At 43.6% G+C, this 22,403-nt stretch overlaps 1 protein-coding gene across 10 annotated transcripts in view; it reads right to left on the reverse strand.

The window, feature by feature from the left end:
* SIL1 (SIL1 nucleotide exchange factor) overlaps positions 1 to 22,403 on the reverse strand; it is a 313,491-nt gene that overhangs the window by 194,050 nt on the left and 97,038 nt on the right. For 6 of the 10 annotated variants that reach the window (XM_089908487.1, XM_089908488.1, XM_089908485.1 and 3 more), the window contains one exon: positions 5,925 to 6,039. In XM_089908487.1, the coding sequence (XP_089764613.1) occupies positions 5,925 to 6,029 (105 nt within the window). In that variant the 5' untranslated portion in view covers positions 6,030 to 6,039. Of the gene's footprint in view, positions 1 to 5,924; positions 6,042 to 6,134; positions 8,796 to 8,983; positions 9,491 to 9,534; positions 9,558 to 22,403 lie in introns of those variants that run through there. The other 4 variants (XM_089908486.1, XM_089908490.1, XM_089908484.1 and 1 more) reach the window with 4 other exon arrangements.

The raw sequence follows: 22,403 nt of genomic DNA on the forward strand, positions 1-22,403 counted from the left end.
ACAAGTGAGGTGATATGGTTAAATTAACACAGTATGTGTTGTGTGTATATGGCACTTTTGTATATGCATTAAAAAAAAAACTCCAGAAGGTTCCACACTATCTTGAGGGAGTTAAGGGAACATACTGGGGAGAGGGGTTGACAAAACGAGACAATAAGAGCCTTTTACTTTTTACTTGATAAGCTCCTATCCTGTTTGATGTTTAAAATTCATACCTATTACTCTTACAATTAAAAACTAAAGATATTTACAAAAGAAAACACATACATATGAATAGGAAAGTAAGGCCTCAAATGGTCAACACAGATGTACAAAAGCTGGCAGCTAAGGCCCAATTAATTCCTAAGCAGCCCAGCAGGGCAGAGTAAGGGCGTGGGTACCTTCATTACCCAGGGTACCTATGGAGCGTAAACGACCTCTTAGTGCATTCCAATCCATGGAAGAAGGGGTACAAGTGGGAAGGTGCAAGTCCAGCTGGGCTGAAGGAGGAAGATGCCCGGGTTGGAAACCTCTTCCTAAAACCTGTTTCCTTCCACCCCATGGAGAGCATGGAGGATTAATGAGACGGTGTAGAGCACTTTGAGCTCAGGAGACAGAGATGTAACATAAATACAAAGTATTATTCATGTTGTTCCTTCCCAGCCTCCAATCCTTCCCATCCCATTTTTAAACCTGTTCGTGCATAAAAGCAGTAAGGCCTCAGGAAACTGGAACCAGAGGGTTCCAGAGCTCTGGGAAATTACATTTGGGAGGGCAAAGAGGAACACACACTAGAACACTGGGAGATTATTTCAGCCCTTCCACCTCCCTGGCCATCACTTTTCCTCCACCTCCCAATTTTTCCCGTAATAAGAGTAAGTATTTTTCATGGATTCTTCCTATGAACCCAAACCTGTGCTAGGTACTTTACGTAGATCTCATTTTGGTCTCCTGAACAATTCTAATCCTACATGGGAGGTAACAATGTATCCCTTTCAATGTGCCCCAGCACAAATCTGAGCTCAAAAGAAAACAAGGGGGCTTCCCTGGTGGCGCAGTGGTTGAGAGTCCGCCTGCCAATGCAGGGGACACGGGTTCGTGCCCCGGTCCGGGAGGATCCCACATGCCGCAGAGCGGCTGGGCCCATGGGTCATGGCCGCTGGGCCTGCGCATCCGGAGCCTGTGCTCTGTGGCGGGAGAGGCCACAGCAGTGAGAGGCCCGCGTACGGGGAAAAAAAAAAAAAAAAAAAAGAAAACAAGGAACAGAGAGTAGATGTGTGTGAGACTAAAGAGAAGATAGACTGGCAGGAAGCTCCATGCATTCTAAGGGCACGGACATCAAACTTTCAACAACTGAGTTTCCTGAGGGCAAGCACTGTGTCAGTCTCTTTCACCACTGTATACCCCTTGCCTAGCCCAGGGCTTAGTTTGTAATCACGCAACAAAGGAACAAAAGAAGGCCTTCCTCCTACAAGCAGGTATGTCTTTTGGATGTCTTTTGGAGGCAAGTCCAAAGAGTTTGCTGGAAGCCAGGAACTAGCCCCACACTCCAGAACAAAGACCACTTTGTCCACTAAGTATCTGCAGCCTATGGACTCCAGGGCCCAGCCATGCTGGTCAGTCTCTGCCAAAAGCACCATACACGAGACCATGGGACTAGAAGACAGTTAATAAGATTTACCTCAGAAGTATGTGGACTGGGCTTCCCTGGTGGCGCAGTGGTTGAGAATCTGCCTGCTAATGCAGGGGACGTGGGTTCGAGCCCTGGTCTGGGAAGATCCCACATGCCGCGGAGCAACTGGGCCCGTGAGCCACAACTACTGAGCCTGCGCGTCTGGAGCCTGTGCTCCGCAAGAGAGGCCGCGATAGTGAGAGGCCCGTGCACCGTGATGAAGAGTGGCCCCCGCTTGCCACAACTAGAGAAAGCCCTCGCACAGAAACGAAGACCCAACACAGCCATAAATAAATAAATTAATTAATTAATTTAAAAAAAAAAAAAAAAAAAAGAAGTATGTGGACTAAATGCCTCCAGAGGCCAGGCAGGGATGGATGTAAATGAGTGCTGTGTGCCAGGTGTAAAAACAACCAGGAGTGGTGGGACTGTGAAAACTGGAGTCCTCCTGCCTTGACTAAGAAACACAGCTGCTACTCAGCTGCTCTACCACTGCCACGAAGGCATTCAGCTTGATGAGAAACAAAAATCCAGATTTTTATGTGACATTTTCTTACTTTTAGAACACTAAGAGGGCCAAACTAAACATCTCTAAGCTTTACATTACAACTCTTGCTTTAGTGTATCTATTAGCCAGTTAACTCCTGGCACGTACAGTTGTAATCAAGTAACCAAATCCTCAACATCAAGAGAAGCAGAAAGAGGCAAGGGTAATGGTGATGATGAGAATATGGCAGAAAGCCCAATCCAGGCAAGGCTAGTGTTCATTCTGATGAGTAGGGGCTGAGAAAGTCTCTTTTTCTAGATCTTTAATGAGGTAAATAGAGTAGGTTCAAGAAGAAGGATTACAACAAGATATGAACCACTGAGACACATGCTTCAAGCCCTAGGAAAGCCAAACGCTTTCTGCAACAATCCCATCACTGCTCAAAATGTTTTTTAAGCTTCCGCTTGGTATCATCTTTGAACCATATTTTCAGCTACACACACACACACACAGACACACACACACACTCACACACTCACACTCACAATCTGCCATTATTTTACAGATCACCTGTTTTTAGTAGAGGTGATATAAATTTGGTGTTCCCCTGTCTGGTCAGCTCACCCTGTTCACCAAACTGGCTCTGAATGACTTTGGCAAGCACTGAGGGAGGTTCAGTCACACAAACATACTACAAGCTGGACAATCACTTCAAAGGTGGAAGTGCAGAAAAGGTTTTCAGGAAAAGCAGCATCATGGAGATGAGGTTGTAATGATAACGTAGCTACCATTTATTAAGCCCTTACCCATATTCCCAGAACTGGTCTGAAGTGCCTTCCATGCCTCACAACTCATCCAAGTTTCATCTATGAAGCACATACTTTTATTCCCATTTTACACATACAAGGCCTGTGCAAAACCACACTGCTGAGAAAAGAAGAGCAGAGATTGAAGTACAGGACTGCCTGGCTCCAAAGTGCATGCATGAATTCTGACTCACTTCTGTGTTTCTGTTCTTAGTCATGTGTTCTAACGGTTGTGCCCTGGGATGCTGAGGGAAGGAAGCAGGGTCAATGAGATCACCCCAGCACATTTATCAGCACATCCTCCTTCCCTTTAAGGACTGTGTTTAAAGAAACACCGTCCCAGAGAAAGGGACGACCATCTCTCTGCTCCAGCAGTGTCCTGAACAGGAGACAAAGACCAAGAGGTGAGGGAGGCCAGCCAGCCCTTGGTCAGCTCTGAAGTAAATCTCATGCTCTGGTGACCTCTCAGTTGGCTTCTCCAAGCTCCCTTCCATGCTGAATCCTCTCTTCTCTCTGCCATCATTACTCTAAATACCAATTTCCTCTTAAATGGCAAGAAATTCCAGCTAAGGTTTTAGCTGACAAAAGCTTACCATGTCACACTTCCTTATAATTGTAACTGAGTAAGAGATTATCTTAAAGACCAAAGCCTTCAAAATCCAAGAGAATGAATGAATCTCTCAAGGTAGGTGGATAGATGCTGTGACAGAGACAGACTGAGAAGGCAACATTTTGGGATAGGAGCCTGGCTGATAGAGCCCTAAATTAAACAACGGAAGCAGCCAACCCTTACTAAAAAATAACAGCTGACATTTATTGACCATCCATTAGACATATTGTGCCAGTGCCAATGCTAGGTGCTTTATATATACAATCACATTTAATCTACACTAAAATTTAAGAGGGAGGTACCAACCCTGTTTTACACATGAGGAAACAAAGCTCAGAAATGGTCAAAGTAAAAAAAAAAAAAGAAATGGTCAAATTGCTAAAGTAGGAGGCAAAAGGGAGTTTACCAAGGCTCTGTGCTCCTTCCACTGGGTTCCACTACCTCCCACATCATCCACCACCTCTTGAAGGCCAGTATACCACACAACCACATCCCTTTAGCATTCGCACTGATCCTAAGATGTGGCATCCCAGGGAGATGCCATAGCAGGAGCCAGGAAGGCAGGCTGGCTCCAGATCATACCCTCATACACACAGCTAGCCTTTGCTGGGTGGCCATTAACCTGTACAAATGCCTTTGAGGAGGACAATTCCAGGTCACTAGGAGCATTTGCCTGGACTCCAGGCTCTGAACAAAGGATCATGACCACTCCCACCTCCCCCACCACCCATTTTCACTGTTGTGAAGGTGGCTGGCTGCATAATTTGGATTTTAAATGCCATCGGGGCAGCAATTTTTATGGTATGAGAGAAAAGACGCTTCAACTCCTACTTGTACTTAGCACATGATGAAAGATTATGACAAATGGATACAGCTTAGGAACAGACATAAGGATAAAAGCAGCTTTTGCTGATGAAAGTCAGTATTAACATTTTTCTGAGATTAGACTCAAAAGAGCTAATATAAATGGGCCAGAATAATTATGGCTCTGAAAGCTCATCTATTTGGTTGGACTATTATCCAAAAGAGACTTACTAACACACAGTCCTTAAGTAAATTCATCAGCACGCTTTTGTTAATTGTGCATCTGCTAAAGCTCATAATGGGGAGCACCCAGATCCTCATGAGCTGCAGGCTGGAAGGGACACAGCCCTGAGCCCTCGAGACACTTGGGTGCTTTTCTGGGCCAGGCTATGCCAGAAACAGCCCCAACTTCATGCCATGGCGAGTCCCACCCTCAGGGGCCAATGGGATCCCAGTCTCATTCTCCTTGAAGAGGAGGCCAAAAAACGGCAGCAACAAGATCTTAGTCAAAGAACATTAAAAGCTCAAAAGGATTCGTGACTCCTAACTGTACATTCTCCTGCTCTACAAAGTGGGGAGAAAGGCGGAGAGAAAACAAATGACTTCAGAGAGAAGGTGGAAGCTTGCCATGAGCCAGAGGTGAACCTCAGCTGAGCTGGATTAAATTCATCACAATTGTCATTTGCACTTCAAGGCCCTCCGGCTCCAAAGCCTCCAGCACTTTACCCAACATTTAAGTGGGACCCCTGGGGTTGGAGAAGGTGGCCAAGGGAGGGTGAAACTGTGAGAGAGCTGACAGGGCATCTCAAGGGAGAGGAAAGAGAGGGCATTGGGAGTAGATCAAGGGCAGGCTGTTGGTGGGGCAGGGCAGGGAAATGGGGCCAGGACACCCTGCAGCCAGGCCAAGCTCAGGGCCTTCTCAGGCATTCTGCCCCTGCCTTTGGCAATGACAGAAACCCTCAGCAATGAGGTCTGGGTTAATGAAAAGGAGGGTGTAAAGAACATGGAGAAAAGGACAGAGGGAAAGAGGATACAGAGCTACGGACAGACTGAGAATGCACATGGATGAGCGGAGTAGACAAAGAAGCAGTCTTACTTGGTGCTCACCACACAGGCGCCCAGCCCCTTGGGGAGAATCCTGACCTTCCCAGCTCTGCCACAAACTAGCTTTATAATGTTGGCCAAGTTACTTAATATCTCTGAGACTTAATCTCCTCCTTGTCAAATGAGGATAATAATTGTAGTTGTCTACTTCATAGGGTTGTTGAGGGGATTAAATAAGAATACATATAAAGCACATAATACAATGCTTGGTACATAGCAAGCTTATCATATTATCATCATTGTTATTATATCATTATCATCATCATCATCTTTTCACCAAAGAGAAACTGTGTCGTAAGCTTTAAACAGAGGCCAGAGGACTAAGGGATGGGGGAAGAAGTACACATACTCCGTGACCCAGCACTGGTCACATTCCTATAAGAAACTCCCACAGCAGCCCTGGTGGCACAGAGGCTTTCTTGGACCCAAAAAAGATCCCTCTATTTGCAGTAAGGCACTTACCGAGTTCTTATGACTGAGGCAGAAGGTGAAGCAGGAGGTCATCAGCATGCCGAGCAGCATGCCCAGAGGAGCCATCCTAAATAGGAGCAGGCCCTGGTGAGGCATAGTTAGGGGCCTGAGGAATGTAAACACAGAAAATAGAAGGTCAACAGGAAGCTGGTGCTTGACACCTCTCCCCCTGCCCCAGCATAGTGATTCCCATGATATCACCTTTTTTGACAGATGTCAAACATTTCAGATGATGTCAGACATTTCCTGAATAGAGGTATCACAGGTCTTCTACCCCAAAGGTAGATCAACCTGAAGTAAGCCTCCATTCCCCCATATGGGGAGCTATGCCTTGGTTAAAACTGTACAGTAAACCAGGACCCTTGCATGAGTTATAATAGCCCTGGTCCCTTCCTTCTTCATTATCTGGGTTGTTATCAGGTTGCACAGGGTGGTATTGGCTATAATGAAGAGAGAAGGAAACTAACCAAATGATTTGTGTGTGAACAGACATGGGCCCAAATTCATATGAGCCTTTATAACCATTCACTTCTAAACCATATCCACTGTTATACCTGAAGACAGATACCATCAGCACCCTCTAAAACAGCAAAGTTCAATATTCCCAAGCCATAAAGCCTTTTACATCACTTTTCAGACAGTCAAACACACCAAAGTGCAGGCCCTAGTAGCTGTTAAAATTTAAATAACACAAGGATAAAAGGATATTCCATGTTCACAGATTGGAGGCTTAATGTTAAGACAACAATACTACCTAGAGCAATATGCAGATTCAATACAATCCCTATCAAAATCCCAGTGGTGGGGAATTGGGGAATTCCCTGGCAGTCCAGTGGTTAGGACTTGGCACTTTCATTGAAGTGGCCCAGGTTCAATCCCTGGTCGGGGAATTAAGATCCCGCAAGCCAGAGCATGGCCCAAAAAAAAAAAAAAAGGTGAATTTTTACAGAAATGGAGAAACCCATCCTAAAATACATATGGAATTTCAAGGGACCCAGAACATAAAAACACTGAAAAAGAAGAACAAAGTTGGAGGACTCACACTTCCTGATTTCAAAACTTACTACAAAGCTACAGTAATCAAAACACTGTGGTATTGGCATAAGGACAGACATACAGACCAATGGAATAGAATTGAGAGTCCAGAAAAAATTACATATATGATCAATTGATTTTCAGCAAAGGTACCAAGACAATTCAATGGGGAAAGGACAGTCTCTCCAACAAACTGTTCTGGATCAACTGGATTTCCACATGCAAAAGAATGAAGTGGACCCTTCCCTTACATAATATATTAAAATTAACTTGGGGCTTCCCTGGTGGCACAGTGGTTGAGAGTCCGCCTGCTGACCAGGGTTTGTGCCCCGGTCCAGGAGGATTCCACATGCCGTGGAGTGGCTGGGCCCGTGAGCCATGGCCGCTGAGCCTGTGCGTCCAGAGCCTGTGCTCCGCAATGGAAGAGGCCACAACAGTGAGAAGCCCACATACCACAAAAAAAAAAAAAAATTAACTCAAAATGGATCAAAGATGTAAATTGAAGAGTTAAAATTCTTAGAAGAAACATAGGGAAAATCTTCATAACCTTAGATTTGGCAATACGTTCTTAAATATGATACCCAAAGCATGGACGATAAAAGAAAAAATAAATAAATGGAACTCCTTCAAAATTAAAAAACTTTTGTGCCTCCAAGGACATTATTAAGAGAGTGAAAAGACAACTCAAAAAATTAGAAAAATATTTCTAAATCATCTATATTAAGAGTTTAGTTTCCAGAATATATAAACAACACCTACAACTCAACAAAAAAAAACAAGCAAGCTAAATTAAAACAGGCCAAAGACTTGAATAGACATTTCTCCAAAGAAGATATACATATGCCAACAGGGACATTAAAGGATTCTCAACATCATTAATCACTAAGGAAATGAAAACCAAAGCCCCAATGAGATACTGTACCATTTTACATCCACTACTATGGCTATAATTTAAAAAAAAAAAAAAAAACAGAAAGTAACAAATGTTAACAAGGATGTAGAGAAACTAAAACCCTAGTACATTGCTGGTGGGACTGTAAAATGGTGCAGCTGCTGTGGGACAGTTTGGCAGTTCCTCAAAAAGTTAAACATAGAACGACTATATGTATATAATCCAGCAATTCCATCCCTAGGTATATATTCCACCCAAAAGTTCTGAAAACATTGACTCAAACAGATACTTCCATGTGAATGTTCACAGCATCATTATTGACAAGAGCCAAAAAAGTGGAACAACTTAAGGATTCATCAACAGATGATTTTTTTTTTCAAATGTGTTACATACAATGGAATATTATTTAGCCATAAAAAGAATGAAATTCTGATACATGCTTCAACATGAATGAACCTTAAAAACATTATGCCAAGTGAAATAAGCTAGACACCAAAGGATAGATACTGTATGATTCTACTTAAGTGAAATATCTAGAACAGGCAAACTGGAGTAGTAAAAACATTTTGGTCAGTAAACTAGAGTGGAAGTCAAAAGAACTTAATCCAAACTGGCAAATGACCTCAGAAAGAAAGGCAGAAAGAAAAAAAATAACAAATTAAAAAAGCAAAAAAGAAAAACACCTTAGAAAAATTCAGAACCTGTCAGTATCAGCCCAGACCCTTATAAAAGGTTTTCGTGTTGGTCACTCAGCCCCAATACACCTCATTAGGCAGTTTACTCAAAAGAGTCTTAAATGAATTAATTATAAGGGAAACACCTCTGGAGAGCATGGGGTTTTACCTTTTCTCTTTCCTATTCCTGCCACACTCCTCCATGTTCCACCTCAATAAATTGGTCCTGTGACAAGATTGCAGTGGAACCCAAAGCCCTGCCTGAACCCACTATAAGAAGTTATTACCCAGTGACCAGCCCACAGCTTCTCGGGGGCAGACGGAAACTTTCCCTAAGGACATCTGGAGCCATGAAGGAAAACAGCCCTGCTGGACCGGCACTGTGCTAAAAAAGCACAGCCAAATGGAAAAGCAAAGGCTTGGGAGCTAAAAATAGATGCTATACTCACCCAGCAGCAAAAGCCTTTGCTTTCTGCCAGTTTCTCCCCTCTTTTTTTGTAGACAAAATGGAACGGCTGAGTGCCACATGAGCTTTCCCCAGCAACCTGGCTCCTTGGGGCACCAATCACACTGAAAGACACGGACTCAGTTCATAGACAGCACTAGGTTCTGGACAGGTGCCTGGCCATGTCTGGGTGTGCAGAGGAGTGGGAGCGCAAGGCTCAGTGAGGATGAACATGGGACAGAAGCTGCCACATCAAGAATGAGAAGTCGGGCTTCCCTGGTGGCGCAGTGGTTGAGAGTCCGCCTGCCAATGCAGGGGACACGGGTTCGTGCCCCGGTCTGGGAAGATCCTACATGCCGCAGAGCGGCTGGGCCCGTGAGCCATGGCCGCTGGGCCTGCGTGTCCGGAGCCTGTGCTCCACAACGGGAGAGGCCACAGCAGTGAGAGGCCCACGTACAGCAGAAAAAAAAAAAAAAAGAATGAGAAGTCAAGAAAGGCCCAGGGAGATGGGTCCCAAGAGGACACAGCCCTAGAGCTTCCCATAATGTCCCATACCTTTTTTATTCTTGCATCCTTGGCTGTGGGGAAAAGGAGAACAAAAAATGGAATTAGGGGACTCACAGCATTATCAGGACAACATACATTAAGAGAGAAAAGGATTATCCAAAAGCCACAGACTTCCCTTCCCCTACATGAGACCGTTCATGTGTATGTGCATATACACACACACAGAGAGCTAGACGCTTCCTTCTTACAGCCAGGGATAAACACCTGGAACTGATGCTGGGGTGGGGGTGGGAGGGGAATGAGAAGGAACAGATAAATGAGAATGAAATCAAGGGCAAAGACAACAAATGAGCAGGAGGAGGAGGCCTAGAAGGGACTGCGGAAGAAGGGGTTGGGGGCAGCTGATGCACTAACAGCATACCCACCTCCTGGAGTGGGATGGCAGGCCGGGTGAGAGAAATGGCAGCTCCCACAGGGCTCCTTGCCACCTCCATCACCTGCACACACACTAACGCCCTCAGAAGCATTTTCTGACAATACTAAGGATGACAGGTCGATTCGCAAATGGATCCTTCATCTCCCCCACCCCCAATAATTCCATGTGGACTGCACATCTGACCTATTCATTGGCTCCATGTATTTTCCCATGAATCAGAGATAAAGAGAGAGAGAACATGGTGGTGGGAGCAGTGCCTGGGGAGAGGCCTAGGAGCAGTGAGGCTGGGAGAAAGGTGTGAGACAGTTTCCCAGGCATTGCAAGGGTACCCAGAGAACAAGTGCAAACTCTGCAGCACGCAGGCATGGGTAATGCTGTCCTCTGTCCTCATAAGGCCTGGCCTGTAACTATGTCACCTGGGCTTTGTCCTTATTCAAGAAGTGGCGATGGAGAGCAAGCAGGCACGTTTTCCCTTGGGCTTTACACTGAAGCTGGGGGGAAGGGGGAAAGAGGGAAAGGAGAAGCGGCCCACAGTTTGGTTCTGCCAGGATGGTCCACCATCACAAGCAGGGACATAGGCAGCAGCAGCAGCAAAAGAAAACCTCAGACCCTGACATAAGCAAGCCAAAGTCATGGAATCCCACTGAGGCATAGTTTGGCACTTGGCCTGAGGTTAGTGCCCTCCCCAAATTACTTGCCACCCACTAACCCTGAGTTCACCTGATCACCTGCTCCTGTACACCCTGGATAACAAACCTTCCCATCATCCTGGGCTCTCAAAAGAAGACAGAACTACATCTTTTCATTTATGGCCTTCTTCTGACTTACAAAACCATCACTCAGTCCAGGAAAGGGGAATGCATTTCAGTGTTCCACCAGTAACTCTTTCCTTAAGTATCCTTGGGCTTTGAGACAGAAGAGATGATAAGGTACTTGAGATGCCCATTTTTCTATCAAAACTGGCCACGTGTAGTCTGTACTTCTACTTAAATAGAGGTTGGATGCTCTCAGCAATCTGTATTGCCAGCCTGGAGCAGATGCTTGGGGCACAGGTGGGAGAAGGCCCTTGGACTCACTAGCCCTTGCCTCCCTGGTGCCTTATACTCTCCTCTCAATTCAGACAGGACTCTAGGAGGGGACTGGGCCGTTTGTAAACAAGACATCTTCCTGTAACTTTTATCTTCTCTTAAGGCAGGAACGCAAAAGAATGGCATGAGGATGGCAGGAAGCCAACAGAGGAAGGAGGAGTGGAACTGCTGGACCTCCTAAAGCTTCTGACATGCTGGTAGGTCCCATGGACAGTGGCTGCTCTCCAGTCTCAGGGCCAGAGCACAGGGGGAACAGGTAAACATCACAAGTGTTCTGGGCAGGGAGACCCACCTCAGCAGCCTGACTGGGAACGCTTGGAACTCCCATCTTATAAAATGCTCATGTTCTTAACCTACAGTGTATGTCCATGTATTTGTTTCCCCAAATCTTTTGGAAAAAGTGAAAGGGAAAGAATTTCTACTTCCATCTTATAAGAAGGAAATTAAAGCAAAGAGATTTAAAACATTGGGTTGAAAGTATAGTACATGAATTTAGATTCAGACACATCTAAGGCCAAGTCTTCGCTCTGCCAATTTCTAGCTATGTGATCTTGGACACACACTTCGCTAGGCCTCAGTTTCTTCATCTATAAAATGGGCATAATAAGAGCTCCTACTTCAAAGAGTATTAGGGAGGATTAAATAAAACAATGAGTGGAAAGTACACGGTACAGCACCTGGCACCTAGTTATCACACCATCATTAGACCAGGGATGAGGACTTCCCCCTGGACCCACAGGCAGTCAGAGCCAGGCCAGGTACCCTAGAAACACTCTCCAGAGCTCCCTGACTCCTGCAGGATCTGCATACCCTCTAGCTGACCCCACATCTCAAATTTTAGGACCAAAGCCTTTTGCTGGTTATCTGCTTTCAGGAGGTGAAGGAAACAGATGTTAGAGGAGGACCCCCACAGCTAAAAACAGAGAGACTCCAGCCAGTTTTCTGCTGAGCACCGAGGCAGACCCAGCCCATTCAGTGCTTTTCCCAGCATATTAGTGTCCAGAGAGCCAGGCCACCATCGTGTAGAACTTCCACTTGCAGAAAGAGCTATAAGACAGTCTTCTGCTTTACAAACTGACAGAGGATGAACTATTCCCACAAACACATTCATTACTATTTATGTGCTACACAAACTCATACACACACACACACACACACACACACACACATAGAGTCACTCACCTCTACACAAATAGAAGCTCACTGCCTAATTTGGGCAGACAAATATGAATCTGAAAAAACAATGCAAAGAGAACACTGAAAGGATAGTCCTGACAAGGAAGAACAATGTGCAAAGGCTTAGGAAGAGAAATGGATTTTTAAAGAATAATTTGAAGGACAAGAGAAGTAAGTTTGAAGAGGTCAGGCAAACAGGCTTTTTCCCCCATAAGACATAAACAAAGTCAGGAGGTAGACAGCAATTAAATAAAAAGAGGCTTTGAACTGCAAAAGAAATGTGGCTTCTAACCCCAGTCTAGCCCTAACTGGCTGGGAGGCTGGACCTGGAACATCCTTACACCACTGACCATTTGTGTAATGGCAACAGTGTGTGCCCCAAATACTGAAGTCATGCCTAAGGCCATGCAAATGGGGACTGCTCTCAACAAACCCAAGGCACCCTAAAAGGAAAGTGATCAGGTGAGACTACTGGAGGGTAAAAAGTTCACAGTGGATCCAAGCCTCTGCCTGACCAGGCCAAAATCCGCTTGTACAGCCTGCAAGGGAGAGCCCAAGTGAGGCCTTTCCAGTGGCAACACAGAGACAGGTGCTGGCCCTGCCAGAGAGCACATGGAGCCAAGAAGGTCTCCACAGGCCCAGCTGGGACTGGAGCTCTGGAAGGAAGGCAACACAGGATGGGATGAAATACGAAGTGGGCATTCCTGACCCCTCCTTAATACTCTGTACTCCAAAATGTGGGGGACATGGCCAATCCCATCCCTACCCCAGAAGAGAAGAGAACAGATCTTCAAGAAGGTAGCTAAGTCACTACTAAATATAAAATAGATAACCAACAAGGACCTACTGTATAGCACAGGGAAATACACTCAATATCTTGTAATAACCTATAATGGAAAGGAATCTGAAGAAGAATAGATAGATATGTATAACTGAATCACTCTGCTGTACATTTGAAACTAATACAACATTGTAAATCAACTGTATTTCAATTAAAAAAATTTTTTTAAAGGTAGCTAAGCATGTTAACAAAAAGCTGCAATCTCGGAGACAAAAGACAATGCTCCCTCTAAAAGAAATCAGGTGACAAGTAGAGTGACTGAATAAACGGGAGCCCAGCCTGGCCCTCTCCAGACCTATCCTATTCAGCCCCAGCCTTCAAAGAATCTGAATGCTAGAAGGCAGCTTAAGACTTAGTCTTCATTTGGACTGCTAACAATCCAAAAGACACAGCAGGCACTTGATACCTACACACAGAAAACAGAGTTCAATGCCTTCAGGTATGGGCTTGTCACTGCATCCAGGAAGGCTCTGGCAACTTCATGCCTGTTGAAGACAAAGAGGTAGAGAGGACTAGGGCAGAAGAAGAATTTTGGTGCCATCACCCAGAGGTGACAACCAAAGCAATAACAGATTTTCTGTATTACAGAGAAAACTTAAAGAGAAAGGAACAACGGGCCAAGAAGAGTTTTCAAACCATGACTGTACGTTAGGAAAAGAAAGAGGATGGGACTTCCCTGGTGGTTCAGTGGTTGAGAATCCGTCTTGCAATGCAGCGGATGCCGGTTCAATCCCTGGTGGGGGAACTAAGATACCATATGCTGCAGGGCAACTGAGCCTGCATGCCACAACTACAGAGCCCAGGTGCTCTGAAGCCCACATGCCACAACTAGAGAACCTGCGCACTGCAACTAATGAGCCTGCGTGCCACAACTAAGACCCAACACAGCCAATAAATAAATAAATAATTTTTTTAAAAAAGAAAGAAAGAAAGAGGAGCAATCCAGGGACCAAGATGAAGAACATTAAGAATAGTGCAGAATTACACAGGTCAAGAGAGGAGGGAATCCTGAGAAAATCAAGTTGTGGGTTCAACAAAGTCAAGAGGTCAGTCAGAACGAGGATGAGAAAAGCCACTGGATTTGGCAACAAGGAAGCTGGAGGGCCCTTCAAAAGAGGGCACACTTGTGAAGAAATAGAGGCACAAGGGTAGAACACCTGGAAAAGCTGAGTAGGTCCACTGAAGTTTGGAGATTTGGGGCCACTTCTAAATCCAATTTTTTCAACCTTTCCCCTAGAGTCATAATGATAACAGAGAAAATACTGACCCCGGTGGTCATATAGAGAGATTCTCTGATGCCATATGGTAGGTTCCCTTGATGGAGTAGAGCTATCCCTCAACACACACATCCTCAGGATAGTGATGGACACAGTCACATCAGTAGAGAAAGGAGGCAAGGAGACAAAGTCTCCAAGAACAAACTCCCATCAGACACACAACTCCACCTTCTCTGAGCTCTCAGCCATGCCTCAGACCGCTCTGAAGCTTTAGTCCTCACACTCTGTAGAGCTGTAATAATCATAATTATAGCACTTGGACCGAGGGATAAAGAGAAATATCCCCATGACACCCAATTCCCTAGTATTAAAATGCAGTATTTGGGCAGCCCAGAAGAAAACAAATTCTGTATAATAATAATTATAGTCAATATTTATAGAGCACTTTCTATGTTCCAAGCAAAGTTCTAAGCTCATTTACTCTTCACCACAACCCTGTGATGGGGTTCTAATATGCTGCTTATTTTGCCCATGAGGGGACTAAAATTCAGAGAGGTTAAGTAATTTGCCCAAGTTCACACAGTCAGAGAGTAGTAGAGTCAGGAATCAAAGCCATTCCGGCCCCAGAACCCATGCTCTTTCTACAGACCATGCTGCCTTTCGAGCGGTCTATGAAATCAGCCATTCATTTTATTTGTTTTGCAACAATGTGAATAAAAAGGCACACATTTTGTGTCAGGAGAGAAATTTTTTAATGAGCCTACTGGAGCCCTCTTGCGGAGAGAGCCACTTCTACCACATCTATATTTCTGCACATCATACACACACACGCATGCACACACATTTTGATTACTGAATGTCCTTCGCACAGCCCAGCCCACAGTAGAGACACAGATATTCAAGAAGAAGAAGGCCCTTGCCTCAGACTGCAACCAGTTCACTGGCACCCTGTGTGACTTGACCTCTTAACCTCCCATAACTCAGGCTCCCCAGCTGTACAAGAAGCAAAAGCATCCTTGCTCTCCCTCACAGAGTCCAGCACAAAGCACTTCCCTCATACATACCCAACTGTCTGGAAAGAACTTAGCAGAGAGGAGGAGAGAACTATATTGGGTAAAAGTTGGCCAAGATGATATCCAAGCTCATTTACAACTAGTCTATGATCCTATTCCCCACGCATGAAATATATAGGACAGGATTATTTCTACATGGCACATGAAGAAAATAGAGCCCAAAAGGGTGAATGGGGCTTGCCTAAGCACACCAGCAAGCAACCAGGCAAAGTAGAGAAATATACCAGCCGTGGTCGGTGTATTTTCCACTAGGCTCCAGACTGCACGTTTCTAGCAGGGAGTGGGCAAGGAAATCTACTCCTTATACTTGCTCCCCAACACTGCATGAGGTCCTTAGAGTGATCAGCCTGTGTCTCATGACAGCAGCCAAGGTTACCAAAAACTCTACTCAACTCCATCTCCACTCCAGACCTGGATTTCCACCCAGGTCTCCCCAATTAGTTGTGGGACTTAGGGCTAGCCATTTAACCTCTCTCCAAGTTTCAATTCCTTCATCTAAAAAGGGACTTAATAGTAATTATTTTGTAGGATGGGTGTTAGCATTAAATGAGATGACATGAAGCATATAGCACAATGCTTGACACAAACCAAGGGCTCAAGAAGCTTGTAGCTCTCACTAACAACTACTGTTAGAGAAAATTCTGAGCAAAGGACAGGATAAACAAAAGCAGTGAGGCTTCACCCCCATATAGAAGTGTCTTCTGTTCTGATAATCAAGTCTCTCCTTGGAACCCAGCTTCCCTGAGCTGCAAATCTGCCCACACACCTGGACTACACTCTAGGTGGCTACAGAGGCATTTCCATTGAAACCTTTAAGCAATATTGGCTGGCTCTGCATCAGTGCCCACCGGAGAGCTGACTAAGAACAGCCACTTCAGAGCCCAGCTTCCTGGTGATTCAGGCCTGTCTTCATATTCCTGCTGCTGCTCTCATATCTCTAAGAGAGAATAGGGAAGGCAAGAGCAGCAGAGGCAAATTCAGCAGACTTAGACTGCTTGGACCACCCTAGAAAGGGTCAGTTGCTATCCAGGGAGTAAGAGCTCCAGGGCCACCTCCTTCCCTCTCCTTTTAAACTAATAACTATATCTCCTAACAGTAAGCATGATGGGCTTTCTTTATAGCCTGCTCCCCAAGAATACCAGGACCTTCATACACTCATCTACAAACCACAGTCTGGGGCTGGAGAGGGATCAGAATTCATCTTTCCTTTCCCCTGCTGTGTCCAAACTTCCAGCAAACGTCAGGGCCTCATAGTGGGACTATGGTAGGATAGGGAAGAAGGTATGACTTCTAGTCCATAGCTCCAAGTGCACTATCAGCAAATCAGTAAGCACACCAACCCTTATTCTGTGCCAGCCACTCTGGCACTTTGGATTACAAGAATTCAGCATTCACACTCTAGAAACAGGTACCTCAGGTCCCCTGAGCACACTGGGAACCATACTGTATAACACAACATACAAAAGATACCATCACTGTCCGCAGGTGTTTTATGTCCTGTTGATCATCAGTGAGTAGCATGGTTTTCCATATCTGAGTCTCAGACAGTACAATTAAGAAGAAAGTGCTGTTAAGGAATATGCCGTGAGAAAATAAATACTGTTCTGGGCAACTTGAGACACAAATTATAACTTAGAAATGATGAGACGGGCAACAATTAGGGTGATCCTTAAACTAATTGAGGAACCCCAAGAAAACAGCATTTACCTACAGAAAACCTTAGCGGCAGCACAAGTACGGATCACCAATCACTGAACTCGCGACTACCATGTTGGCATTGACTATGTTTTGGAGGTAAGTCAGCAACTGAAACAACATATTTTATTTTTAACACACCTGAGAGTCCAAGACTATTCATAATTCCAGATCCTTAAAAACTTGAAAGGAGGATAAATTTTAAAGTGTACACATTTACATACGTGGGCAGAAACACAAAAATCAGATGCTTCTCAACACAGCTCAGGGAGCCATAACTCACGGTTTTCAGAATCCCACCTAACACCCAGAGAAAATCTCTGAGAGATTGTGGGAGGCTGGGTAGGTAGCCAAGAAACAAAGAAACCTAAACTCAGCACTTGGCAAGACAATTAAGGAGGAGAGGATTTTAAATGCATTGTTTCTGACTCTAAATATGTCTACATTTATTACCAATTTGGGATCAGAAACCACATTTAGCTCTGCCGGTGACCACGCACTAAAAATATTAAGCAGAGTATTGCCTAGGAAACAGCAGTCCTCCCTGCTGCAGCAGCCCCATTTCAGAGCTGACTCTGCAATGGTCCCAGGGCTCCCCATCCTGGGCTTTGCTAAGAGCCCAGTCACAAGCAGAACTGCCACTGTCCTGACAAAGCCCTGCTTGCTTTTTAGAAAGCAGCAGTAGGAGCTTCCTTGGTAGTGCAGTGGTTAAGAGTCCACCTGCCAATGCAGGGGACGTGGGGTCGAGCCCTGGTCCGGGAAGATCCCACATGCCACGGAGCAACTAAGCCCATGTGCCACAACTACTGAGCCTGTGCTCTAGAGCCCGCAAGCCACAACTACTGAGCCTGCATGCCACAACTACTGAAGCCCATGCACCTAGAGCCTGTGCTCTGCACGCAACAAGAAGCCACTGCAATGAGAAGCCCATGCACCACAACGAAGAGTAGACCCCACTCACCCCAACTAGAGAAAGCCCACGCACAGCAACGAAGACCCAATGCAGCCAAAAATAAATAAATTTTTTTTAAAAAGCAAGCAGCAATAGGAGCCAGGGCTAGAGACTACACAACCTCCTCATCCTCTCCAAGGCTGTGTTACATGGTCAGTGAAATTCCATTTCATGGGCCTATAACAACTACAACCCATCTGACTGGGAGCTCCGCAAGGGCAGGGACAATGTCCACCTAAACCACTGCTGTATCCTCATTGCCTAGCACTGTGGCAGACACTCAAAAAATATCTGTTAGTTGAATAAAATTAATAATCTAAAAGGGGGTCACGTGGAATACACAATGGAAAATAATGTCAGTGAAAATATGAACTATAGTGAAACATGAAAACAGATACATAAAATACTGTTGAATGAAGAACATAATGGCACATGTATATGAAATATTAGTACTTTGAAAAAAAGTGTGTGTAGCCATCTCTGTGATCGGACATGAAGTTATTAGAATTATGGAAAGCTATGCTCAATAAAGTCTTTCTTCCTAAAATGTTAGATATATGAGAAAATACTTAAACATTATTTTCAACACAGAACCTGTTCCCTTATCTACTTTTTTTTTAATAAGTTTATTTATTTTATTTATTTATTTTTGGCTGTGTTGGGTCTTTGTTGCTGCACATGGGCTTTCTCTAGTTGCGGTGAGCAGGGGCTACTCTTCGTTGCTGTGTGCAGGCTTCTCATTGCGGTGGCTTCTCTTGTTGCTGAGCATGGGCTCTAGGCATGTAGGTTTCAGTATTTGTGTCACATGGGATCAGTAGTTGTGGCTCACAGGCTCTAGAGCGCAGGCTCACTAGTTGTGGCATACGGGCCCAGTTGCTCCATGGCATGTGGGACCTTCCTGGACCAGGGCTCAGACCCATGTCCTCAGCAATGGCAGGCGGATTCCCAACCACTGCACCACCAGGAAAGCCCTCCCTTATCTGCTAATTCGTTCTGGTGCCTGGGATCACAGAGACCTTGTTCAGCAAGACCATCCATCTATCACAGAAAGAGAGAGCACAAGGAATAGCTGCAGTCTTAAAATCCAACTTATCAAGTTGACCTTTTTTACCAGAAGACTTCCAGTCTGCATCACCAGTGTGCCTGACTGCCAAGACAGGTAGCCAAGATGGAGGTGCAGAGACCAAAAAAAAAAAAAAAAAAAAGGATGCCAGAGCTCCAAATAGGTACCCCCACACCACACAGCCCATGGCCTACTACCCAGCAACATGCCTATTAAGAAAGGTAGCAGATACCAATCCTTCTAAAATTTCCAAAAAAAGAAGGGAACACTTCTTAATTCATTCTGTGAGACCAGAATTACCCTGACACCAAAGCAAGACAAGGACACTACCAGAAATCTACAGACCAGTACCCTTATGAATATACATGCAAAAATCCTCAACAAAATACTAGCAAGGCAAATTCAGCGGCATATCAAAAGGATTATACAACATGATCAAATGGGATTTATCTTAGGAATACAAGGGCGGTTCATCATATGAAAATTAATCCATTTAATACATTACATTGGTAGAGTGAAGGGAAAAAAAACACATGATCATCTCAATTGACATAGAAAAGGCAGTTGACAAAATCCAACATCGTTTCGTGATAAAAACATTCAATAAACCAGGGATAGAAAAGAACTTCCTTAACATAATTAAGGTCATATATGAAGAACCAACAGCTAACATCATACTCAATGATGAAAGACTAAAAGTTTTTCCTCTAAGATCAGGAATAACACAAGGATGCCTGCTTTTGTCACTTAGATTCAACATAATACTGGACGTTCTAGCCAAAGCAATTAGGCAAGAAAAAGAAATAAAAGGCATCCATATTAGAAAGGAAGAAGCAAAACTATCCGTTTGCAGGTGACTTGATCTTATACAAAGAAAACCCTGAAGAATCTACAAACAAAAACTATTAGAGCTAATAAATTCAGCAGGTACAAAATCAAAACTCAAATCAGTTGTATTTCTATACACTAACAACTAGCAATCCAGAAAGAAAATTAAGAAAATAATTCCATTTAAAATAGTATCAGGGCTTCCCTCATGGTGCAGTGGTTAAGAATCCACCTGCCAATGCAGGGGACACAGATTCGATCCCTGGCCTGGGAAAAGCCCACATGCCATGGAGCAGCTAAGCCCATGCAGCACAACTACTGAGCCTGCACTCTAGAGCCCGCGAGCCACAACTACTGAGCCCACGCACCAAAACTACTGAAGCCCACGTACCGTAGAGCCTGCATGCCACAACTACTGAGCCCACACACCGCAACTACTGAAATCCATGTGCTCTAGGGCCTGTGTGCCGCAACTACTGAGCCCGCATGCTGCAACTACTGAAGCCTGTGCGCCTAGAACCTGTGCTCTGCAACAAGAAGCCACTACAGTGAGAAGACCGCACACCGCAACAAAGAGTAGCCCCAGCTCACTGAAACTAGAGAAAGCCCGCACACAGCAACAAAGACCCAACATGGCCAAAAATAAATTTTAAAAAATAAATAAATAAATAAATAAAATAGCATCAAAAAGAATAAAATACTTAGGAATAAATTTAATCAAAGAAGAAAGCCTTTAACCAAAAGACTTATACACTGGAAACTACAACACATTACTAAAAGAAATTAAAGAAGACCTAAATAAATAGAAAGATGTTCTGGGTTCCTGAACTGGAAGACTTAATTTCATTAAGATGACAATACTACCCAAAGCAATATACAGATTCAACATATTCTCTGTCAAAATCGCAAAAGCATTTTTTGCAGAAATGAAAAAACTAATCCTAAAATTCATATGGAATTTTAAGGTACCCAACCCAAAATAATCCTGAAGAACAACAAAGTTGGAGGATTCACACATCCTGATTTCAAAACCTTACCACAAAGCTACAATAATCAAAACTGCACAAAACTCACATAAAGATAAATATATACTCTTATATCGACATAAGGATAAACATACCCTCTTATATCATTACATCAATTGATTTTTAACAAGGGTGCCATTGACTAAAAATGGAGCAAAGATCTAAATTTAGCAGCTAAAACTATACCATTCTTGGAAGAAAACGTACGGGCCAAACTTCATAACCTTGGATAGGGCAACAGTTTCTTAAATATGACACAAAACCACAAGTGATAAAAGAAAAAAATAGATAAACTGCACTTCATCAAAATTTAAAAACTTTTTTAAACAACAAGGTGCTACTGTATAGCACAGGAAACTATATTCAATATCCTGTAATGAACCATAATGGAAAAGAATATAAAAACAAATGTGTGTGTGTGTATATATATATATATATATATATATATATATAAAACTGAATCACTTTGCTACATAGCAGAAATTAACACATTATAAATCAACTATACTTCAATAAATTTGAAAAAATTTTTTAAAACTTCTGTGCCTCTCATTAGCAAGAGAATGAAAAGACAACCCACAGAATGGGAGAAAATGTTTGCAAATCACATATCTAATAAGGACTTACCATCCAGAATACATAACAACTACAACTCAACAACAAGACAAGCAACCCAATTTAAAAATGGGCAAAGAACTTGAATAGGTATTTCTCCAAAGAAGATATGCAAATGGCCAATAAGCACATAAAATGATGCTCAGTATCACTGATAATTGTGGAAATGCAAATCAAAGCCACAGTGCGATACCATTTGACACCTATGAGGACTATAATTTTTTTTTTAATGAAAATAACGAGTGTTGGCAAAGATTTGGAAAATTAGTACATTGCCACTGGAAATGTAAGTGGTACAGTCACTGTGGAAAAGTCTGACAATTCTTCAAAAGCTAAACATAAAATTGTCATATGACCCAACACTTCCACCCGTAGGTATATATCCAAATATCTGAAAACAGTGACTCAAACAGATACCAGCATGTGAATGTTCACAGCAGACAAAACAGGAAATAACCTAAGTATCAATAGATGAATAAATTTTTTTAAATAGATTTTTTAAGTGGTATACACATACAATGAAATATTATTCAGTCATAAAAATGAATGAAGTTCTGATGCATGCTGCAGCATAGATGAACCTTGAAAACATTATGAAATAATGTAAATTTTCTGGCTAAGTAAAATAAGCCAGACACAAAAGGACAAATATTATATAATTCCACTTACATTAAATATCTAAAATAGGCAAATTCATAGAGACAAACGTAGATTAGAGGTCACCTGCAGGGAGGGGGTAGGTAATGGGAAGTTATTCCTTAATAGGTTCATGGTTTCTGTTTGAGCTGACGAAAAAGTTTTAGAAGTAGATAGTGGTAATGGTTGCAAAGCATTGTGAATGTAATTAATGCCACTGAACTGTACATTTAAAATGGTTAAAATGGCAAATTTTATGCTATCTATATTTT

This window comes from Delphinapterus leucas, chromosome 3 (assembly GCF_059928025.1).
Source record: "Delphinapterus leucas isolate spDelLeu-1000000601 "Yukka" chromosome 3, BTC_Dleu_Yukka2, whole genome shotgun sequence".
Lineage (NCBI taxonomy): Eukaryota > Metazoa > Chordata > Mammalia > Artiodactyla > Monodontidae > Delphinapterus > Delphinapterus leucas.